Source organism: Esox lucius, chromosome 1 (genome assembly GCF_011004845.1).
Source record: "Esox lucius isolate fEsoLuc1 chromosome 1, fEsoLuc1.pri, whole genome shotgun sequence".
In the NCBI taxonomy this organism is placed as follows: domain Eukaryota; kingdom Metazoa; phylum Chordata; class Actinopteri; order Esociformes; family Esocidae; genus Esox; species Esox lucius.
The window spans coordinates 32,643,934-32,666,639 of NC_047569.1; the positions used below are offsets into that span (position 1 = coordinate 32,643,934).

Consider the following 22,706-nt stretch of genomic DNA (forward strand, 5'->3'; position numbering starts at 1 on the left):
TGCCATTCTGTTATGACCTACAGTTGAAAGTGAATCCCATAGCAAATAAAATACATCAATTTCATGTTTTCTTTACAAATGGTACACATATTACCTATTTTCCAAGCTACGCCAACTTTTGAGCACAGCTGTATCACCCAGGTAAAATTTGCAGTCTCAAAGTAAGCCAAAGAGGAAAGCCTGTGTCGCAGAAGGCAATTGGCTGGAACAGAATTGGCTGGGAAGTAGCGGCATGCTCCAAAGATTATAAATTGGCATTCCGCTGGCACTTTTTACTCAAGAAATCCAACCTAGTGTAGCTTTAACAAATGTATGATCATTTAACTGACAGAGCTGATATTCATCAATATTATCTTTTTCGTATCCTTACGATCAAACTCACGTCTGGTCGGAGACCTTGAAAACCAACGTCAAAAATAAGATAATGCTTGATTTGCAAAAATCAGTCCTGGTTCTAGATTGCTTTGATTGAGGAATCATTGGGAAATGTTGGGGGCAGGATCTTTTTCTATCTGTTATGTGATGTAAAACATAGGGCTATTTGCAGCTTTCCCCTGATTCCTATACGTATTGTCAAAGTCAAAGTATTGTATTGGTCAAGTGCACCGAATAACGTGTCATTCTGAACAATGAAATTCTTGTGACATGGCACGCGACATCTACGTAGTAATTAAGAAATATATAAAGCAAAACTAATATCGGAAAATACTAAATATACATAACAATAGTGACTAGAAGCTATTTCTAATAATGTAGAAATGGGAATATGGACAGTATGAATAGAAATCTTTATTGCAGTGCCTATAAATGGATACATTCAAATGTGCTAATGTACATGAATGTACACTACTGTCTACTGGAACATGTTTCAGTGATGCCCAGTTTCACAACAAGATCTAGCCTAAAAGGCTAATTTCATATATTCTGATCATATAAAGAAAGGTTTTTAACAAATACATATTTTTTACCCCCCTGCATCCCTTCTCTTAGTAGGACAGTATTATACTTATCTTAAATGCTTGATATACATATATATATATTCAGACATTTATCCATGTTTTACAATATGTTTATATTTATCTGCCACCACCCCACTTAGGAGGACATTGTATCGTTCTTATAGTTATACATTAACTTTTAGATTTTCCTTGCTTTTACCATTCCTAAACACCTGAAACATTCCCAACATTTGCCTTGATACTCAATCCTTGTCTTTCCAATTTGTTAAAGTTGCCCTATGCAAATTTTCGCCACCTATCGGCAATGAGTTGTATATTGGTTCTTTAACTCCATCACGATTTGGCCCTATCATTACTAATTAAGAGTTTACTGACAGGTCTGGAGAAGTGTAACCTGCAAATGTCGTTGCTGAAGCAAAGAACACAGACATTAATTTTAGATGGTTGGACCCCCATCTAGTTATGCAAAGGACCCATCACAGAATAAACATAGTAAACAGCTAAACCAATCAAAACGTCATCTGGGCTATCTATTGTATTAGATCAATTGCCATATTTCAGAGGCTCATTGATGGCTATGTACAGAACATGATATTTGTGCAAGCCAGTGCTAGCTAGAACAGTAATATCTGCATTTAGACCAGTTTGCACAAGGCTAAATCTAGGTAAAAGGCAATGTAATGTTTTCTTTCAGGCAATAATCGCTTATGTATTAGGTTTGGTCAAAGAACCCAAAATGCATGCTAGTTTTTCTTTGTCTTTTGCAGAGAACACCAGGTTGTAACACTATTTTCCAGCAGCAAATGGAATCAAGGAGTGTTTGTTCAGACACATAACTTAGCTAACTAATGTTAGCTTATCGTCTCGACCAAAGACTAGGGAAACCTTCCTAAAACATATGCGTTCATACAAATAAAATAAACAAGAACATTGAATGATTTTCTACACTTTTCGCTATCATCATCAATCTAATAACTTTCACTTAGCTTTCCTTGACTATCTAGCCCATAGCCATGGTCTTTCACCATACCTGGTCGGGTGTAATAAACGAGTAGTCCAACCAAATATAGGTTTAGGAAATGTTTTAAGAATGGGCATCGAGGGCACGCTTGTGTTCAGCCCATGCTTGAACAACTACATCGGTTCTGTAACACGATGGAATCAAGGGTGAAATTCAACACTACTGTTGTTTGCTCTTTGGGGTTTAAGGCCGGGTGTCTCTGTAAAGCACTTTGTGACAACTGCTGTCGTAAAAAGGGCTTTATAAATAAATGTGATTTGATTGGTTAATTGATTGAAGACAAGCTAGCGGCTGAACGTGAGGTGCTGGGGTGAGAAGCAGGTGCACCACTTGCACCCAGAAATTCCGACATCAGCAGAGGTGCTACGTGGGTTTGGGACAAGACATTCCTAATGGAATGTCTGCGCTAGCAAACCACTTATGATCAACCTCCATTCAGTGAGCACATAGCAAGCAATCTAGTAGCTAGCTAGAAACGTGTGTGGCAAGTCGATAACTATCAAAGCACTCGTCCAGGACAAGTGGTGCCGTAATATAACACAACCTGACACAAAAAATATGCGCTCAAAACAAAATAAAAAATAGAATACAATAAAGGGCTACAGCTAATGTGTTCGTTTTGGAATGCAGACCACCCACACATACACACACACACACACACATCCATAATTATAATAATAGGTTATATAAAATAAGATGACAAGGAGTATAACACATACAAACGTACCACGATATTAAATATACTACCGTATTAATGTATTATTTACTTATATCACTTTATTCTGTATTCTGCATTTCATTTTAATGGTAGCTATTCAAGAGACCATTTTGCCCGGTAAAATAATTGTTCCTCCATTAGATGTGCAATGATCTCAGCCTCCCTATTAATCTCTGGCTGTATGTGCGTGTCTGACACTTCCCCATCACACCCCTCCTCCCCTCCACCTTCCTCTGTCCAGTCCCAGCTATGATCACATCACACCCCAACACCACCATGGCCATTAAGGGTCAGATTAAGGAGTTGAACTGCACAGCGAGAGGGGAGTGGCCAATAATCATCCGCTGGGAGCGGGGTGACACAGTCATTGACCCCGACCGCAACCCTCGCTACTCCATCACCACCAGCCCCAACGAGAAGAATGATGAAGTGCTGTCTACGCTCAAGGTGAGTCCCACTTTCTGTAGACATTCCGGGGCGTATGTACACATTCACACAGACTCACCCTAGATGTTTGCGTGGGACCGATTTCTTCATCCAGGCCCGGAGCTACTTTTCTTTCCCCGTCGGACCGCTCCTGTTGAATTCCCATCTGACACCCACCTGCTTCCATTGACTTCCTGTCTGACATTTGGTGACTTCCTGTCTGAAATCAACCCACTTCCGTTGATTTGTTGTCTGACACCCACTATCTGCTGTTTACTTCCTGTCTGACACCCACCCACTACCATTGACTTCCTGTCTGACAACCATCCACTACCACTGACTTCCTGTCTGACACCCACCCACTACCACTGACTTCCTGTCTGACACCCACCCACTACCACTGACTTCCTGTCTGACACCCACCCACTACCACTGACTTCCTGTCTGACACCCATCCACTACCACTGACTTCCTGTCTGACACCCATCCACTACCACTGACTTCCTATCTGACACCCACCCACTACCACTGACTTCCTGTCTGACACCCACCCACTACCACTGACTTCCTGACTTCCCACCTGCTCCCAAACGGCAGGTCCTAAACCCAACGGCAGTCCTACAACATTACATTAGGTACAGCTAATGTATTGAGCTTGCTTTTCAGCCTAGCTCCCAATGAAGGTGCCACACTTCTCAAATTCAAAATGTGCAAATATAGCTTAAGAAATAGGCTAGGCAGAGGACCTACAGCAACAACCTGGGATAAATTATGCTCAGAGACAGAACAATAAGGGTTTATCACAAAACAACAACCTTTTGTATACTGGCCCAGCGCTATTGAACACTAGGTAACCCTACATCAGGCAAAAGTTTTATTCAAACAGTATGAAATCCACCCCATGACTGGACAGTTGTGTTTTAATATTGTAATATTATTATAGTACAGTACGCAGCTACCCTGTAAATGTACATATAATGTTGTATTTTGGTGTAAGACAAAATTTATGAATTGCTTTAAGTATGAATTGTATGAATTGTAAAATATTATATAAATTCCATAATTCTTAAAACAAACATTTTATATATACAGTATGTGCATCTTGTAATGGTATTTTGTTTGCTATATCGTTCAGTTTATAGTGAACTGGAAAATTTGGCCACGCTTTTTGAACCATCCAACTGCCAATATCATTCTTTCACTAGGAATGCTAATGAAGGCTGTGGGGAAATTGACTCTAATTTGCTTGAAATTGCTGTCGGTTTTCGTATAAGTTCAGATAACATTATTTACTTGTCAACTGATGTCTAATAAGAATAAAGTTGATTTTCTACTGCATACATAATAGTTGCTTTTTCCAGTAGATTGTCTTTCAAAATTAGCCCAGTTAGTATATCATATAGAGGATGTAAATATGTTAATAGTATGAGGGTTAATTCAATAGATTCAAGCTAATCTTTACGTGTGTCTCAACTTTGATGGGAGCATTATGATATTCAGACAGACAGAAAGGCCCTATTTATTTCAGTGTCGAAGCATGAACTATAGCTAATCATATTTTGGAGGTACATTTCCTGGTAAAAAGAACTGTGTCACACACAATGGTCTGCAGTTCGATTAGCCATGGAGGGTCGGCGGTTGTTCACGCTGGTTGTGTTTAGAGGTGTTCACTGTTACATAAGATGTGTCTCTCTTTCTCTCCCTCTCTGTGTGTAGCTGAAGCCAGCAGAGCGTGGTGACTCAGTGTTCTTCTCCTGCCATGCCATCAACTCTTATGGAGAGGGCCGGGGCCTCATTCAGCTCACTGTGCAAGGTCAGCCCACAACGCAGCCACCTGATGGAAACTCAGACATCATTAGTCCACACCGTACGCTGAACATCTAGGAACCAGAAGTGATGTTTCAGTCCCCTTCACCCGAATAGAGCCCCCGATCCTTCTTTTTATTAACACTAAACTGACACAGCTTGTTGTAATCAGCCAGAGCACACGAACAAAATGAAACCTCAGAAACGCCTGTGTGTGGTGGGTCAGTGTTGCGGGGCTTGGTCCGGGAAGCCCGTTATCGTTCTCTCTTCCCCCCCTGTCTTCTTTCTCTCTCAGAGCCCCCTGACCCTCCAGAGTTGGAGGTGAGAGAGGTGAAGGACCGCAGTATGAACCTGCGCTGGACCCAGAGATTCGACGGCAACAGCATCATCACCAGCTACGACATCGAGTATAAGAACAAAACAGGTACAGTGCGTCCAGGGCCTCGACGGCTCATTCCCGGGCACTGCGTGGACAGCACTGACCAGTGAAGATGTGTTCACACTTCCTCTCGCACGCAGATCCCTGGGAGCTGAAACATGCCACTCGTAAGATCTCGCCCACCAACAACCAGGCCAACATCGTGGACCTGCACCCGGCCTGCGTCTACAGCATCCGCATGTACTCATACAACAAGATTGGACGTAGCCAGGCCAGCAAAGAGCTCACCATCAGCACAGAGGAAGCACGTGAGTCGCACGGACGCACGCACACGCGCGCGCGCCAGACTGATATGGGTGACGTAGAGTTGACTCTCTCCGCTCCTCTGTCCAGAACCCGACGGACCTCCTATGGAAGTGACTCTTCAGCCGATGACGTCACAGAGCATCCGGGTTACCTGGAAGGTAAAACGAAGTCCATGTTTATTATTGAACATAGTGACGGCTCTAGTCTTTTAGGGGCCCTAAGTAGGTTCTGACGCGGGGCCACCTCTTCACCTAGCTGTGGGGTCTCACTTGCGGTCGGGGGCCCAAGGCGACCGCTCGTGTCCCTTAGGACTGGCCCTGGTTGAAAAGCGTCACGCGACAACTGAGCTTTAGATGGTTCGCTCCTGAATTCATCATTCCTCAGATGTCTCATAGAATAAAATACACAGCGCATGTAAAATGTTCCTCTTTCATTCTGTCACCCGTCTCTCACCACCCTCCCCTAGGCCCCCAGGAAGGAACTTCAGAACGGAGTGATCCGGGGGTACCAGATTGGCTACCGTGAGAATGGGCCGGGCAGTAGTGGCCAGTACAGCATCGTAGAGATGAAGGCCACAGGGGACAGTGAGGTATACACCCTGGACAACCTGAAGAAGTTTGCCCAGTATGGAGTGGTGGTCCAGGCTTTCAACCGGGCCGGGACTGGGCCTTCTAGCTCTGAAATCAACGCCACCACGCTGGAGGATGGTAAGGGCAATGATACACGTGCACACACACACACACAATCCCATACACAGACTTACACATGTCTGTGTGTAAAAAAAATTCTATGTTTTTGTAGCAGGAGGTAGTAGACATGTGAGTTACAGTTAAAATAAGCTGTTTGTACACTGATCAAGCGTTGTACTGATCAAGCGTTCATAAACATAGGAAGGGAAAAATGGCAATTCTGCCTTCCATCAATGCTATCACCCCATTGTACATGTTCATTTTCATTATCTTTGCGATGGGTCCCTCGTTACTTCATCTCTGACCTCAACCAGCTCTCACCTCTCTCTCTCTCTACCTCTCTACCTCTTTTTTAGTCTTTTTGTCTCTCTCCACATTTCTCAGTTTCTCCATTTGTCTCTCTCTGTCTGTTTCTCCAATAGCCCCCTGTGGATTCCACTATCTCTAAATGTTTCCCTCTTTCTATGAAATATAAAAACACACTGTATAAACATAAACATGCCAACACACACACACACACACACACACACACACACACAGTTGTCTAAACCCCATTGGTCCAGAGCAGACGCAGCCCTCCTGCTCCTTCCCGGTGCCTGTCGCCGTGGTGACAGTGATACTGATGACCATTATGATAATAGTGATAACAACTAGCATACTAAACATAATTATAATTAGCTTGTCTCTCTCACTATGTTTGCTTCCTTCAGTAATTATCCACAGCTGAACGCATTGTTTCCCTGCTCTCTCTCTTTTCATCCCTTCCTCTACTCCTCCCCTCTCCCTCTCACTCCAAAAACACCTTTCATTTGTCTCTCTCTCTCTGCCTCTCCCACCCACTCTGTTACTGCTCTCTCCAAACCTCCCTCCTGGCCAGCTTCTGCTTCTGCATTTCCACTCTCTCTCCTTGTCTCTCTATGCTTCCATTTTAGTCCTCTTTCACTCATGAAAGACTGTTCCTAAATGTTTAGGAGTAGGCTGGGATTGTGCCAGTAATGTTGGGAGTAGTTTGGAGTTAGCTGTGATTGTGTCAGTAGTGTTGGGAGTAGTTTGGAGTTAGCTGTGATTGTGTCAGTAATGTTGGGAGTAGTTTGGAGTTAGCTGTGATTGTGTCAGTAGTGTTGGGAGTCGTTTGGAGTTAGCTGTGATTGTGTCAGTAATGTTGGGAGTAGTTTGGAGTTAGCTGTGATTGTGTCAGTAGTGTTGGGAGTAGTTTGGAGTTAGCTGGGATTGTGTCAGTAGTGTTGGGAGTAGTTTGGAGTTAGCTGTGATTGTGTCAGTAGTGTTGGGAGTAGTTTGGAGTTAGCTGTGATTGTGTCAGTAATGTTGGGAGTAGTTTGGAGTTAGCTGGGATTGTGTCAGTAGTGTTTTTAGTGGTTAAGAACAGGATGTGATAGTGTCAGGACAATTGCAAGTTGCTATTAAAACTAGGTTTGGAATGTGTCATTGTTTTTTAAACCATAGTCTAGTTAGACCTTCAGGGTGTTTTACCACAAACCCTTCATTTCTCCTCTCCCCCTCTGTCCATGTCTCTCCCCCTCTCACCCCCTCCCTCTTTCTTTTCCATTCTCTCTCTCCCTCCTTCTCTCCCAGTCCTCACCTCCATCTCTCTCTCTCTATCTCCCTGTCCTCTCTCTCCATGCCAGCTGCAGCTATCCCGTCAAGCCAACTCTCCCTCTTTGATTTCTCTCCCCCTCTTTCTGCAGTTCACTCTCTCTCTCTTTCTCTCTCAATCTCTCTCTCTTTCCGTTTTGTCAGTCGTCATCCACTCATCCTGTTCCTCTCTTTCTTTCACAAGTCCAGATCTGTTCATCGTCAATAGTGGTGCTGTTCACCCAGTGAAAGCCCATTGGTCAGTGAGCCAAGGGCAGCTGACAGAGGAGAGCACCTGCTAGAAGTGACAGAGAAACCTTTTACATGTACATCTCCAAACCAGAGGACAGACTGCTCTTTTATTTTGAGACATCACTCTGATGTCAGGGTGGATGTTTAAGCAAGTCTAGGGTTTGAGTAAAATTAGTGTTTCTTCATATCCTAATGTATGTCTTGGTGTTGTAGGATTTAAAACTTTAGGGCAGAGCTGGACCTCAAAGCCAGTTCCACTCCATATTTTCATTGCAACTTTCTAATCAGGGACCTTATTTAGACCTTATTTAGACCACCAGGTGGGTGCAATTAATGATGAGGTTGAGCAGGCTCTGGCCTTATGGTAGGGGTTGAATACCTCTGCTTTAGGGCATGGTTTCCCAGAACTAGATTAAGCAAAATCCTAGACCATAAATATTTATGACATTTTCAAGACCAGATTGAATTTGTTTTGGGTAAATCCTCCAGAGGTTGTGAAAACATGTATTTTTTTTCCCCCCTGATGCGAATCTCTCCTGCTCCCCTCCAGTGCCCAGCCAGCCCCCACAGAACGTACGGGCCATCTCGGTGACATCAGACGAGGCGGTGATCACGTGGGCGGAGCCCCCGCGCCTGACACTGCACGGTGTGCTGAAGGGCTACCGTGTGGTGTTCTGGTCGCTCTTCCCTGACGGAGGTGGGTGCTGTGGGGGCCCGGAATACCCAGTCCCGCACGCACGCGCACAGGGCCCCGCACAGAGTAACTATCACCACTACACCTCACACCCCTACACCCTGACCCCACCTCAAAGGAACACTGTAACTCCATAATAAAAAAACATATTTTTAAACAAATTAGAGAACTCCAAAAACAGCTAATCATGCTTGGAGAAGCCCTGATTTATCAACTGATCCTGAACAAGTGATTTTGTGTGAGAATCTTGTGGTTCATCTCCTGTCAGCTCTCTGTGGATCTGTTTACTGGGGAATCGAACACTAAAATACGTACAGAAAACAAGTCTTATTTCGTCTGTCCTTAATGGCCTCTTTCTCCCCATATTTCTCTCACACCATCTACCCATACATCTCTCCCTCTCTCTTTCTTTGCATCTCTCACTTTTTATACTCTTTCACTCCCCCTATCTCCCTCTCTCTTTCTCTCTCTTTCCCCACATCTCTCTCCGTCTATCTCTGTCCCTTTATCTCTCTCTTTTTCCGTCCCTTTGTCTCCCCCATCTCCTCCATGTCTCTCTCTCTCTCCCTTCTGTTCCATGTCACTGTGTCCGTGCCAGAATGGGGTGAGATGCAGAACATCACTACAGCTCGTGAGCAGGTGGAGCTGAGGGGTTTGGAAAAGTTTACCAACTACAGCGTCCAGGTGTTGGCCTACACCCAGGCTGGAGACGGGGTCCGGAGCAATGTCCTGTACATCCAGACACGCGAGGACTGTAAGTACACGCACGCACGCACGCACACACACACAAGGGCGTGCGCGGGGGATCATGTATGTGGGCTGTCCTCTCTTCCTGACCCTGGCTCTCTTCTTTACCTCCTTCCTCTGTCCCCCTCTTATTCTCTCCCTCTCTTTATCCCTCTCTCTTTCCCATTCTCTCTCTTCCTAACTGTTCTCCACCTTTCTCTTGCCCTCAGCTTTCAGAATGGCTGAGTGTGTGTGAGTGTGTGTGTGTGTGTGTGTGTGTGTGTATCACACTAGCTGAGTGTTCTCCACATCTGATGCGGGTTGACAGTGTGTCCAGGGGCATCCTCTCCACATATGTCCAAGACAATTCTCTCTTTTCTCCCACTCTGCCTCTGGGTCTGTCCCGGCATATGGAATGCAATTGGAAAGGATTTGCGCTAGTGCCTCATTCTCTGTCTCAGTCTTTCTCATAAACACACACACACATGCAACTCAGACACAAACACAAACAAACAAATGCTCACACAGACGGATATACATACATGCAACACACACACACACTCACACAGTCTCATGGAGGGTCAACCTTGGCCCCATTTCCCTGTTTGCTCCTTTTGAATTGTCACAACTCCAGTGTGTATCTCAGTGTTTATTTCCAGTGTGTATCTCAGTGTTTATTTCCAGTGTGAATCTCTGTGTTGATTTCCAGTGTGAATCTCTGTGTTGATTTCCAGTGTGAATCTCTGTGTTGATTTCCAGTGTGTATCTCAGTGTTTATTTCCAGTGTGTATCTCAGTGTTAATTTGCAGTGTGAAGCTCGGTGTACAATCGAACACTAAATCTGAGTGTTTTTAGTACAAGCGTTTGTACATTTGTGTCCTTATTCCAAGGCTACTCATTTGCTCACCTCTCCATCTACCAACAACAACACAAAAACAACACAGAAAACACAACAGTACAGCTAGCTGTCGGCTCTAGTCAAGATATCGGGCTGAGCATATGTTTTCACCACCCCACACCACTCTCTCTGCTCTCCCGTTTGCTCTCTCCCTTTCTATGTTTTCGTATACAGCGTGTTGTGGTGGCACACATTGTGGTTTTATGTGGAAGGTACGGTGGGCGGGTTTAGTGAAACAATGCTGTCATATTTAAGTAAGACACATTTATGTAAGTAAAAAAAATATTAAATTTAGTCAAAGTCTCCCTACCTCTCTGTTTATCTCTCTCTCTCTCTCTCTCTCTCTCTCTCTGTCTCTGTCCTCATCAGTCGTTAGTCTACTGAACATTTAACACCTGACCAGAAAACAGCCTGCTCACAATTACACTTGTGGAAGACAATCTGTTTCTGTCATGAACAAACAACAACACAGAACATCTCTAAGACCTTCATTGAAGGAAGCACACAATGTGCACCCAGAAACACTATTATGATACTATCAGCCGGACATGTAACATAACACCTACAACCGTGTTAATGTCCATCTGATACAGTCCTTTATAGCTATGCTCACTGATTTTGTGATACAGACTCACTTTTTTCTCTGTCTCTCTCTTTGTCAATTAAACAGTTTTATTGCCATTACATACCATTACATACCAACTAAATGCAGCATTGTCATTGTTTTCCTGAGTCTGCCCTTTTCAGTGGCATAGCAGTGCTAAGTTAGCCAGTACTTTGTAGAGGTTTCTCTTAGCCTTTGATCAGATAACATGGTCAAATAGTTTGACGTGGTGTTTGATCGATTAGAGCGAGATAGAACTGCATTTTGCTTAGTGTGTTTTTTTAAAGTTGTTGTTGTTTTGACGGTCTTGTATTTTGGTTTATTCTGATGGATTGTGGTCCTGAGGCCTCAGGTTTGTGGACTATGATGGGGCTCAGTGGGACGGGGCTCAGTGAGATGGGGTCAGTGAGATGGGGTCAGTGTAATGGGGCTCAGTGTAATGAGAGTTACTGTAACAGGGGTCACTGGAGTGAGGGTTGCTGTAATGGGGGTCACAGTAATGGGGATCAGTGTGATGGGGTTCAGTGTGATGGGGTTCAGTGTGATGGGGGTTCAGTGTGATGGGGTTCAGTGTGATGGGGGTCACTGTAATGGGGATCAGTGTGATGGGGTTCAGTGTGATGGGGTTCAGTGTGATGGGGGTCACTGTAATGGGGTTCAGTGTGATGGGGTTCAGTGTGATGGGGTTCAGTGTGATGGGGTTCAGTGTGATGGGGTTCAGTGTGATGGGGGTCACTGTAATGGGGATCAGTGTGATGGGGTTCAGTGTGATGGGGGTCAGTGTATTTGAGATGTGGATGTTAATTCTGCCCTCCGTATTCTGTATGTAGTGTTACCCTGAAAATGTTTCAACAGGGTTTTTACCCTGATTCAGTTAATTTATGTTTTGCTTGTAGATCCCAAAACGTTATTCCATAAAGTGCAATTTGTTCATTGACACATTCAAATATGCATTTAGCTTTTCAATTTGAAATATTTTTTTTATGGCCTGCATGCATTCTCTCAGTTCATTCAGGCTATTTAGGTGTTTTATTATTTAATACTTAACAATTGTAGTTTTGCACTGTTTACATCTTCTGGAAAAACATCTGTTTTCTTATCTCTCGCTCTCTCTTTCTCACTCTCTCTCTCTGTCTCCCTCAGACCCTGGCCCCCCAGCTGGCATCAAAGCAGTGCCTTCCTCCCCCAGTAGCGTGGTCGTTTCTTGGCTACCCCCACAAAAGCCCAATGGAATCATCCGCAAGTACACCATCTACTGCTCCAGCCCTGGGTCGGGCCAACCGGTGAGGTGGGAGAGGGGTCGATCCAAGTTCTTAGTGTGACTGTGGTTAACTGAATGGTCTGGTAAATTCAATGTGGGCTTGTGTTTGTCTGTTTCTATCTAATTTACATCAAGGCTCTATAAATGTAACACTCATCTGTGTGCCAGTCTCTCTTGGTGTGTACATGTGTGTGCTTCTTTGTGTGTGTGTGTGTGTGTGTGTGTGTGTGTGTGTGTGTGTGTGTGTGTGTGTGTGTGTGTGTGTGTGCTGTATGTGTGAGGTGTGAGTGTGTGGGGTCTGGTGCTGCAGTATCAATGAGATGTGTGAAATAAGCTCTCCCCTTACCGCAGTGTGCGCGTGCAAACTCACCCTCCTGCTTAATTTGCATATCTACGTCTCATCATGTTGCCAGGACAACCTCATCTGTTCATCAACGAGGGCAGGAAACAAGCTGACAGCAAACACACTCAAGTACACACAGACGCAGTCTCTCTCACTCTCTCACTCTTTCACTCTCTCTCTCTTTTCTCCAGGTATTCTGTGTGCTGAAATACACCCATAAAACAATGTTTACAGGATATTTGAACACACACACACACACACATACAAGTGAACACCCTCACACCATGTGTACCTATTCCGACTGAATGTACCCTTCTAGGTATACACATGCACACTCTCTTACTCGCGTTTCCTCATTCACAAATTACTCTCTATCTCTCTTCCTTCCTCTGTCTCTCCCGCCCCCCCACGCAGAGCCAGGGATGATTACTATGTAAATGAGTGTGACTCGAGAGGAGGAGGGGGGGGGGGGGGGTGAAGGAGGGGGGGGGGGCACACACTCCGGAGTACTTTTGTTCCTCTTTTCATTATCTCCCACTATCGCTCACCAGATCAGTGCTATCTCCATGCCGGAGGAATATTTTAATATCCATAACACCATCACACTCCGACAACCCTCCCTCCATCCCGCCCTCCCTCACCCCACCCTCCCCCCTCCCTCCCAGCCCTCCCTCCCTGCGTCCATCCTCCAAAAGCACAAGAGACATAGAGAACCAGAAAGAAATACAGGGAACAGAGTGCAGGGGGAGGAATGGAGGCAGCTGGAGGAATGGAGAACAACAGGAGAGAGACAACAAGTGAGGATGAGTACAGACGGATGAGTACAGACACGGGGGGGGGGACTGGAGGGATTGGACGTAAAGGGGAGAAGAAAGGGTGGAGAGAAGGATGACAGCAGAGAGAAAGAGGGCGAGAAGTGGGGAAGGAACCGTGATAGGAGAGGGTGTGTCAGGACTTGGGAGAAGGTAAGGGGAGGGGAGAAGAATGCTGGGGACAGACACCCCAGAATATCCCTGCACGACTGTGTTTAGCTGAGGAACTGGGAAAAACGACATTGATAAATTGAACCAGAATTAAGCATTGTAAATCTGCACTACAACAGTCTGATAATGTCACTGAAACTACAGAGACAACCTCTCATGTTTCTGGCACGCAGAATATGTCTGAAATCACACGCAGTGTAATGTCTCTTTTCACCAGGGCCCATCCAGAGCCTATAGTTTCTATTTTCACCAGGGCCCATGAAGACCCTATATATTGTCTATTTTCACCCAGGCCCATCCAGAACCTATAGTTTCTATTTTCACCAGGGCCCCTCCAGAGCCTATAGTTTCTATTTTCACCAGGGCCCCTCCAGAGCCTATAGTCTCTATTTTCACCAGGGCCCCTCCAGAGCCTATAGTCTCTATTTTCACCAGGGCCCCTCCAGAGCCTATAGTTTCTATTTTCACCAGGGCCCATACAGAGCCTATGGTTTCTATTCTCACCAGGGCCCATACAGAGCCTATAGTTTCTATTTTCACCAGGGCCCATACAGAGCCTATAGTTTCTATTCTCACCAGGGCCCATACAGAGCCTATAGTTTCTATTTTCACCAGGGCCCATACAGAGCCTATAGTCTCTATTTTCACCAGGGCCCATACAGAGCCTATGGAAGAGGCATCTGCCCCATGGAAGAGTCTGTGAGAAAGGACAAAAATGTGACTAGTTCTTTGTGTTAATGCTAGTGAGAAAGTTTGGGCTTTTGTGCATTATTAATTGTGTTTTAATCAATCAATCAATCAAATGTATTTATAAAGCCCTTTTTACAACAGCAGTTGTCACAAAGTGCTTTACAGAGACACCCGGCCTTAAACCCCAAGGAGCAAACAACAGTAGTGTTTTATTATTAATGTGTGTATTTTATTATCCATTATTTCAGTGTCTTTTGAATGTATGTGAGTGTATGGTAGCTGTATGTCTCTCGCTCTGTCTCACACTCTCTGTCATCTGTGGAGTTCAATAGCACAGTGACAGGATGGGTAGCTGGAGGCGGCTTTGAGTCAAAGCCTCGTTCGGGGGTCAGGGAGGGGACTTAGGGAGTCCTGGCGGTCTATTATGGCTGAGCAGGGGTTGGGGGTCAGGGGGGTTGTAATTGGTGGGCAGATCTGGTAGACACAGAGGGCTGGGAGGGAGGCAGTAGGGTTGCGTGTGTCCGGACAGTGATGAGAATGTGTGTAGACAGTAGACAAATGTCTGGGTTAACCATACCACAATTACTCAGAGCTCTGGCATCCCCAGGTTATATGACACGGTGTGTGTGTGTGTGTGTGTGTGTGTGTGTGTGTGTGTGTGTGTGTGTGTGTGCGTGCCTATATGAGTCTCAATGCATACGTGTGTGTGTGTGTGTGTGTGTGTGGGTGTTTCTGTGTGAGTGACCCTGTGTGATTGTTAATGATATCTCTTTCTGACTCTACTGTCCTCCTCCTCTCGCTCTCATCTAACCATCTGCACTCCCCCGGCCTCCTCATCTCACTCTCCCTCACTCCTTTCCCTCACCCCTTTCCCTCACCCCTCTCCCTGGCTTCCTGTCTCTTTTCTTCTCCCCTCACCGCTCTCCCCTCCGGTCCATGCCCTGTCACCCCGCAGACCCTCACCCCTCTGCCTCCCTTCCCTCCGTCCCTCACCCCTCTGCCTCCCTTCCCTCCGTCCCTCACCCCTCTTTTCCTTACCCCTCTGTCCCTCACTCCTGTGTGCCCCACCCCTCTGTCCCTCGTGCGTTCTCTTCTCCCTCTAACCACTCTCCTCCTCATCAGGGCTGTAATATATTACCGTCCGGAGAATAATGTAACATACAGAAAAAGGCCGAGACACGTTGAAGCTTTTCAGTGGCAACAGGAAGAAATGGCTTGATCTGGTGTTGCATTGGAATTGGTCCTGATTGGATCGATCTTGATGGGGTCCAGGGCCGGTGTCCTGGATGAGGAATGCCGCTCAGGGGATCTGTCCAAATAACCTTGTTCATTATGACCTACCACAGCATTTGACCGCACGCTGTGTTCTCCACAGGCCCCCAGCGAGTACGAGGCCAACCCGGAGCTGCTGTTCTACCGAATCACCCATCTGAACCGTGGACAGCAGTACCTCATCTGGGCCGCCGCTGTCACCACCGCTGGGCGAGGCAACATCAGCGACAAGGTCACTGTGGAGCCTGCTGCAAAGGGTTAGTCTTTCATAAGGAGACGGATTAGAGTTTGTGGGTGCAGGTTTCAACACCCCGTTAATCTCTCTCTCCATTGCTGTATACCTCCATCGCTCTCCCTCTTATCACGATCCAGCTCCATCGCTCTCCCTCTAATCACGATCCAGCTCCATCGCTCTCCCTCTTCCTCACACAGTCTCTCACAGATGTTCTGATGTCTTCCTCGCTGTCCCACGGAAAGTCAATATTCATGAGTTTTTTAAATTTTTTTATTGCTTCTCAGTTCCCTCTATTTCTGCCTGTCTCCATGTCTTTCCCTTGGTCTTTTTCTAACTCCATGACATTTTCTCCTCATTCTCTTTCTTTCTCTGTCTTCCTCTCCTGCCACTAATCTGTAATGTCTGTCCGTATCTGTAATGTCTGTCCGTCCACCTGATGGATAGACATTGGGCTGTTTTACAGAGGCTACTGTTTCCTAATGAGGACATGAAGACCAATAGGACACTAAGATCCAAGCTGTCCTGGATGAGGGAGTGAGGGAGAGGGGACGGGGGAGGGACAGGGTGAGGGAGTGGTGGACCTGGTTAATACACAGGACAATATAGTGGCAGAGGGTTGAGAAGATGAAGAGGGCAGTTTAATCAATATCCTCCGGAGTAAAGGAAGACTGGTGAGGAGAGAATGAGGAAGAGCGTGCACTCTCTCTCTGTGTGTACATGCTCCTTTTCCCTCTCCGTCTTCCTTTGACTGACTCTTTCTTATGTGTGTGTGTGTGTGTGTGTGTGAGTGACAGTGACTCTCTGTCAGCTGATCAGCAGCTGTAAAAGGCTGTGTGCTCCAGGCTGGCCCACTCAATACTGCATTCAGCCACAGCAAGAGCGCTGGCATTAAGACGTCAAGAGTGCAAAAGCCATGAGAGAGACACAAAGAAAGACGAGAGAGAGAGAGAGAGAGAGAGGGAGGTGGGGAGGAGAGGGAGGTGGGGAAAGCTCGGAGAGATGTGTGTGCATGAAACTCCACACACAGAAAGGTTCCAGGTGAATGAAGACAAAGGGGCAGGCCATTGCTGCAGTACTCAGTCACTTCCATTCTGCCAGTCTCCATTCTCATTCCTAATTTTCTTTTTTTATGTAATTGTGTTTGATCTCGTTACCTTCACCCAATTGTTGCTGGAAGCTGTAGTTATAGAAATGCCCACAGTACTTCAAGTTTGGCTATATGAGAAAGACATTTAAATGAAGAATGAAACTAAGCTGCTGAGTGGATATATTCAGATTATGATAGTCTAATTGCGATCAACTGGACTTTCTGCGAGATATGCTGTTCCTTGGCAACTACATATTTTTTAAACCAATGAACATTTTCTGAGGTAACGGGTAACTCTTTTGCAGGTACCCCTCACAGTAGTCACTGATTTCAGAAGTCTTAATAAGCTTCCTGTGTATGATACTACTGACACAAGTCAACTAACTAGCATGCTTTGCTTTTTTCATAACCATAATACTGCCCAGGAAGAGTGACTGTTATCGAACATCAGTATGTGTGTTTCTTAAGTATGTTTCCTCTGGAGTAGCTCCTTTCCTGATCACAGTCTGTAATAGCTGAATTGAATTCCAGCAGCTGCTTTGTGACACCTGTTAACTAGCTAGTTAGCTACTCACAGCAACTGTAGCTAGTTGGTTAGCATTTGATGGATTATAGTGAACTCTGTGTGTAGACCTACAGTACTACAGGAATTAGCAGTATCCTTATTAGCTTGTTAATCTGTCATTAGATAATTAGTTAATGTTGGGCACATGATGTCATACTTTTTTTTTCATAACTGATGAACTTAAGAAATGCTGCCTATAGGTCCACAAAACACTTGCTTCTACATATAAAATGGTAGAACATGACTTCCTCACCAAATCAGGGTCGACATCAACACAATACACTTGCATCGCCAAAGTAAATCCACATATCATCAGCATTTTATTTATATTTAAATGTCCCAATAAATTGTTTTAATGCAAATAAGTTGTGAAAAACCATCTTGTACCATCGTATCCTCACTCCTCTCCCTCCCTTAGCTCCAGCTAAGATCCTATCCTTTGGAGGCACTGTCATCACTCCTTGGATGAAGGAGGTTCGGCTACCCTGCAGCTCAGTGGGCGAACCCACTCCTACCATCAAATGGACCAAAGAAAGGTGAAACCCTAACCTCTTCAGCTCCTCAACTCTCTACATAACCCAGCTCCCACCCTAACCTCATCAACTCTCTACAAAATAGTTATGGTCCTCAATCTCAGTTGTCCTGAGAATGTCCTGAACCTCCCTGACCAGGTGTCAATGGCGACACTTGAATATTTTGATACCGTATCACTCGACACATTCCCTTAATTTGTAATGAGTTCTAAACCCACAATCTGTCAGCTAGACCCGATTCCAAGAAAATTACTTAAAGTGCTATTTCCTGTGCTAGGTCAGCCAATGTTGAACATAATAAATTGCTCCCTTTCCTCCGGATGTGTACCAAAGGTATGCTTTGGTGTTCCTCAAGTCTCGGTTTTGGGCCCATTATTGTTCTCACTCTATATGCTGCCTCTCGGCAATGTCACAATGTAATTCACAATCCGAAATCACAATGTAAATTTTCACTGTTATGTTGATGACACAGTTATATATTTTAATGAAGCATGGAGAAGGCCCAAAATTAACTACTTTGGAAGAAAAACAGAAATGCTCATTTTAGGACCCAAGAAACAAAGAGCGTTGTTAGCAGATCTCACTGTGAACCTCGACGACTGCATGGTCGTATCCCAAAAAACTGTATGAAACCTCTGCGTTACCCTTGACCCTGACCTCTCCTTTGATGAACATATAAAATGTGTCTCAAGAGTTGCTTATTTTCATCTTCGAAACATTGCAAAAATCTGAAACCTTCTATCAAAAACTGATGCAGAAAAACGAATCCATGCTTTCGTTACTTCTAGACTAGATACTGCAATGCTCTTCTTTCCGGTTACCCTGACAAATCAATAAATAAACTATAATTAGTGCTGCACACGGCTGCTAGAATCCTAACTAGAACCAAAAAATTTAAACACATTACTCCTGTACTAGCGTTTTACTGTTAACCTATAAATCAATACATGGACTTGCTCCTACTTACCTTGCTGAAATGATCCAGCCATACATACCTACACGTAACCTATGATCACAAGATGCAGGCCTTTTAATTGTACCTAGAATTTCTAAACAAACAGCCGGAGGCAGGGCCTTTTCTCATAGAGCTCCACTACTGTGGAATGATCTGCCAATTAAGGTTAGAAATGCAAACTCAGTGAAAACGTTCAAGTGTCTACTAAAAACTAATCTCTCAAGCATGGTCTATAATTAGGTGTAGCCTGGCCCGGGGGCGTGAAGGTGAACAGTAGGCTTGATACTGTCCACCCTTGCTGTCTTGCCAGGTGGGCTCTCGTCGCCACTGGGATGCCCTCCCTCCAATGCCTTTCGGGGGAAGAGTCACTGGCTTGTTGTTGACTCTCTGTTGCGTAATTGCGCAATTGGGCTGTACTCTGCTGGCAATACTCTGCCCTCATTCAGGGTGGTTGCGGTTGGTGGGTGTCCCTTTGGTTGGCAATGTGGGTGGATTGATTTCCTGCCTGTTGGGCCCTGTTCCGTGGCCTACCCCGGGTACGGCCACAGTGTCGCCGGACCCCCCGTCTCAGTCCCAAGGTCTTACACTGCTATACTATTGTGCTGGGGGATTGGGTCAGTTCTCCTTCACCACTAAGTTCTCCTTCTCCACTATAAATCGTTGTTGATATGAGGAATGCATTTTCTGAACTTTCACAGTCCCCTCCCGTTTTAACCTTTAGGAGGACATGAGATCCTGGTCCACACCTGACATGAGATCCGGGTCTAAATTTAAATAGACTCTGGATTTAGCCCACATGCATTTATAAATTATTCCAATTGGACTCTTAATATGTCAGGTCAGGTTTGGGGACCACACGATTTCGTCTCTGCTCTTTGCGGATGATGTTGTCGTGTTGGCCCCTTCAAACCAGGACCTTCAGCATGCACTGGGACGGTTTGCAGCCGAGTGTGAAGCGGTTTTGATGAAAATCAGTAATTCCAAATCCGAGGCCATGGTCCTCAGTCGGAAAAGGGTCGCTTGCCCACTTCAGGTTGGTGGAGAGTTCTTGCCTCAAGTGGAGGAGTTTAGGTATCTAGGGGTCTTGTTCACGAGTGAGGGAAGGATGGAACGGGAGATTGACAGACGGATCGGTGCAGCTTCTGCAGTAATGCAGTCGATGTATCAGAAAGAGCTGAGCCGCAAGGTGAAGCTCTCGATTTACCGGTCAATCTACGTTCCTACTCTCACCTATGGTCATGAGCTTTCATGACCGAAAGGACAAGATCCCGGATACAGGTGGCCAAAATGAGCTTTCTCCGCAGGGTGGCTGGGCGATCCCTTAGAGATAGGGTGAGAAGCTCAGAGTAGAGCCGCTGGTCCTCCACATCGAGAGGGGACAGCTGAGGTGGCTTGGGCATCTGTTCCAGATGCCTCCTGAACGCCTTCCCTGGAAGGCATTCAGGAGGGCCCAGCGTGTCCCTGGGCCCGTCCCACCGGGAGGAGACCCCGGGGAAGACCTAGGACACGCTGGAGGGACTATGTCTCCCGGCTGGCCTGGGAACGCCTCGGTGTCCCCCCGGAAGAGCTAGAGGAAGTGTCTAGGGAGAGGGAAGTCTGGGCATCTCTGCTTAGACTGCTGCCCCCGCGACCCGGCCCCGGATCACCCGGCACAGCCAGAAGAGGACTGGTCACCCCTCTGAGCCTGGGTCCTCTCTAGGTTTCTTCCTGAATTTCGGCCTTCTTAGGGAGTTTTTCCTAGCCACTGAAATTCAACACTACTGTTCTTTGCTTTTTGGAGTTTAAGGCCGGGTGTTTCTGTAAATGCACTTTGTGACAACTGATAAATTTGATTGATTGATTGACACCCAACCCGCTCCCACCCTAACCTCTACAGCTCCTCAAATCTCAACCCAACACACTCCCACCCTAACCTCTTCAGCCCATCTATTGTCTACCCAACACACTCCCACCCTAACCTCTTCAGCCCATCTATTGTCTACCCAACACACTCCCACCTTCAACTCTTCTGACCCTCTACTGTCTACCTAACACTACAACACTAACCTCTTCAGACCCTCTACTGTCTATCTAACACTACAACACTAACCTCTTCAGACCCTCTACTGTCTACCTAACACACTCCAACACCAACCCACTTCCGACCCTTTAATGTCTACCTAACACACCAACCCTCTTCAGACCTTATACCCAACACATTATCCCTATCTTTCTTAATATTTCTGTCTCTTCCTTAGCGATGACTCCGTCATCCCAGTATCTCTGGACGGTCAGAGGCTCATCATGGTCAATGGCACCCTGGTCCTTCGTTCAGTGAAAGCGGAGGACTCTGGGTCCTACACATGCACGGCAACCAACACGCTGGGTTTTGACACTATCATGGTCAACCTGAAGGTGCAAGGTGAGGACTAATCCTCCTCTTATTGGCTAACAAGTGGATTTAGCCTCTTCTCATTGGTCAACAATTGTAAATATGATTTATTAAGCCGTCCAGCTGTGACCTTCTAATACATGTAGTGACTACGTGGGTGTTTTTCCCTGCAGTTCCTCCAGACCAGCCACGCCTGACCGTCTCCACCACCTCCACCTCCTCCATCATGTTGGCCTGGATCCCTGGGGACAACGGAGGATCTTCCATCAGAGGTACCATGTAGACCAGTCACTGTGTGTGCTTCCTATATTTAGTTCTAATTATTTCACTGTGCCTGTGCCATTCTGTCCTTTTAAGCCTTCACTTTTCCACCTCTCTCTCGCTCTCTGTTAGTTTGCAGTGTGCCATCTGCTTATTGACTGGTGTCCATTCTGTTTTGGCTCCAAGTTGAGGAACTGTCACTTTGATTATTTGATCAGCGTGCATTGTGTGTTGAGTGTGTGCGTGTGTGTGAGGGTTCATCCAGTGTTTGCCTGGGAATGTAGTAATACCTCTAAAAATGCACACAAAGAAAGGCAGTATGTTTCACCCACAGGTCAGTCGGTCTGATGTGTCAACCTTTATTGAGCCATCTGCCAGAGAAAGGAAGGGAGAAACAGAGAGATAAAAAAGAAATAGGGAAAGAGCAAGACAGGAAAGACAAATCAAGACAAAGAAAGAAAAAAGGCAAGAAAGACAGAGGGAGGGTATGAGACAGACAAAGAAATAAAGAAAGTAGAGGGAGGAAAACTGATGGTAGAAAAAGACAGAGATGGAGGAGAGAGAGAAAGCATTAGGCAGACAGCACAGAGGAATATAACGCTGCACAGTATAAGAGAGAGAGAGTTCAAATTGTGAATAATAGTGAAATAGTTTTTCAACTCACATCTTTTCTGTATTTGAATATAATGGGCGTACAGCAACAGAAGAATGGTCAGGGCCTATTCTGGTCATTAAAAATATGGATAAGAGCGGACTACTGATTGGCTGTCTCATCTTTCTCTAGAACTCTGATTGGCTAGCTTGTCCTCCTCAATATAATTACCCTACTTAGGAATTAGGACAGTAATTTTAAAAGTGCTATTTTTGCTGAAGACTCAAGGTGTAGAAAAATGCAAGCTTATGGTGTCTTTTTCCCACTTCGATATATGTTTTCTCCCCAATTATATATTACAACATTATTAATATAAATGAACCGAATTTGAAGTTAACAATTTTGACCGGCCGTTTAAACAGAGTTTAAATCCAAGGCAGCCAAGAAGGACTGCAGATATCGTATTGTGTTCAAATTAGCATATATG

At 45.4% G+C, this 22,706-nt stretch overlaps 1 protein-coding gene across 5 annotated transcripts in view; it reads left to right on the top strand.

The window, feature by feature from the left end:
* The window catches only part of LOC105012298 (Down syndrome cell adhesion molecule-like protein 1 homolog), a 132,127-nt gene that overhangs the window by 102,334 nt on the left and 7,087 nt on the right, over window positions 1-22,706 (top strand). For 3 of the 5 annotated variants that reach the window (XM_029121290.2, XM_029121296.2, XM_029121302.2), the window contains exons 13-25: window positions 2,940-3,145; window positions 4,841-4,937; window positions 5,226-5,354; window positions 5,450-5,617; window positions 5,703-5,773; window positions 6,082-6,322; window positions 8,700-8,909; window positions 9,442-9,597; window positions 12,215-12,354; window positions 15,724-15,877; window positions 17,926-18,043; window positions 21,233-21,396; window positions 21,540-21,638. In XM_029121290.2, coding sequence (XP_028977123.2) covers window positions 2,940-3,145; window positions 4,841-4,937; window positions 5,226-5,354; window positions 5,450-5,617; window positions 5,703-5,773; window positions 6,082-6,322; window positions 8,700-8,909; window positions 9,442-9,597; window positions 12,215-12,354; window positions 15,724-15,877; window positions 17,926-18,043; window positions 21,233-21,396; window positions 21,540-21,638 — 1,953 coding nt within the window. The remainder of the gene's footprint in view (window positions 1-2,939; window positions 3,146-4,840; window positions 4,938-5,225; window positions 5,355-5,449; window positions 5,618-5,702; window positions 5,774-6,081; window positions 6,323-8,699; window positions 8,910-9,441; window positions 9,598-12,214; window positions 12,355-15,723; window positions 15,878-17,925; window positions 18,044-21,232; window positions 21,397-21,539; window positions 21,639-22,706) is intronic. The other 2 variants (XM_029121299.2, XM_029121301.2) reach the window with 1 other exon arrangement.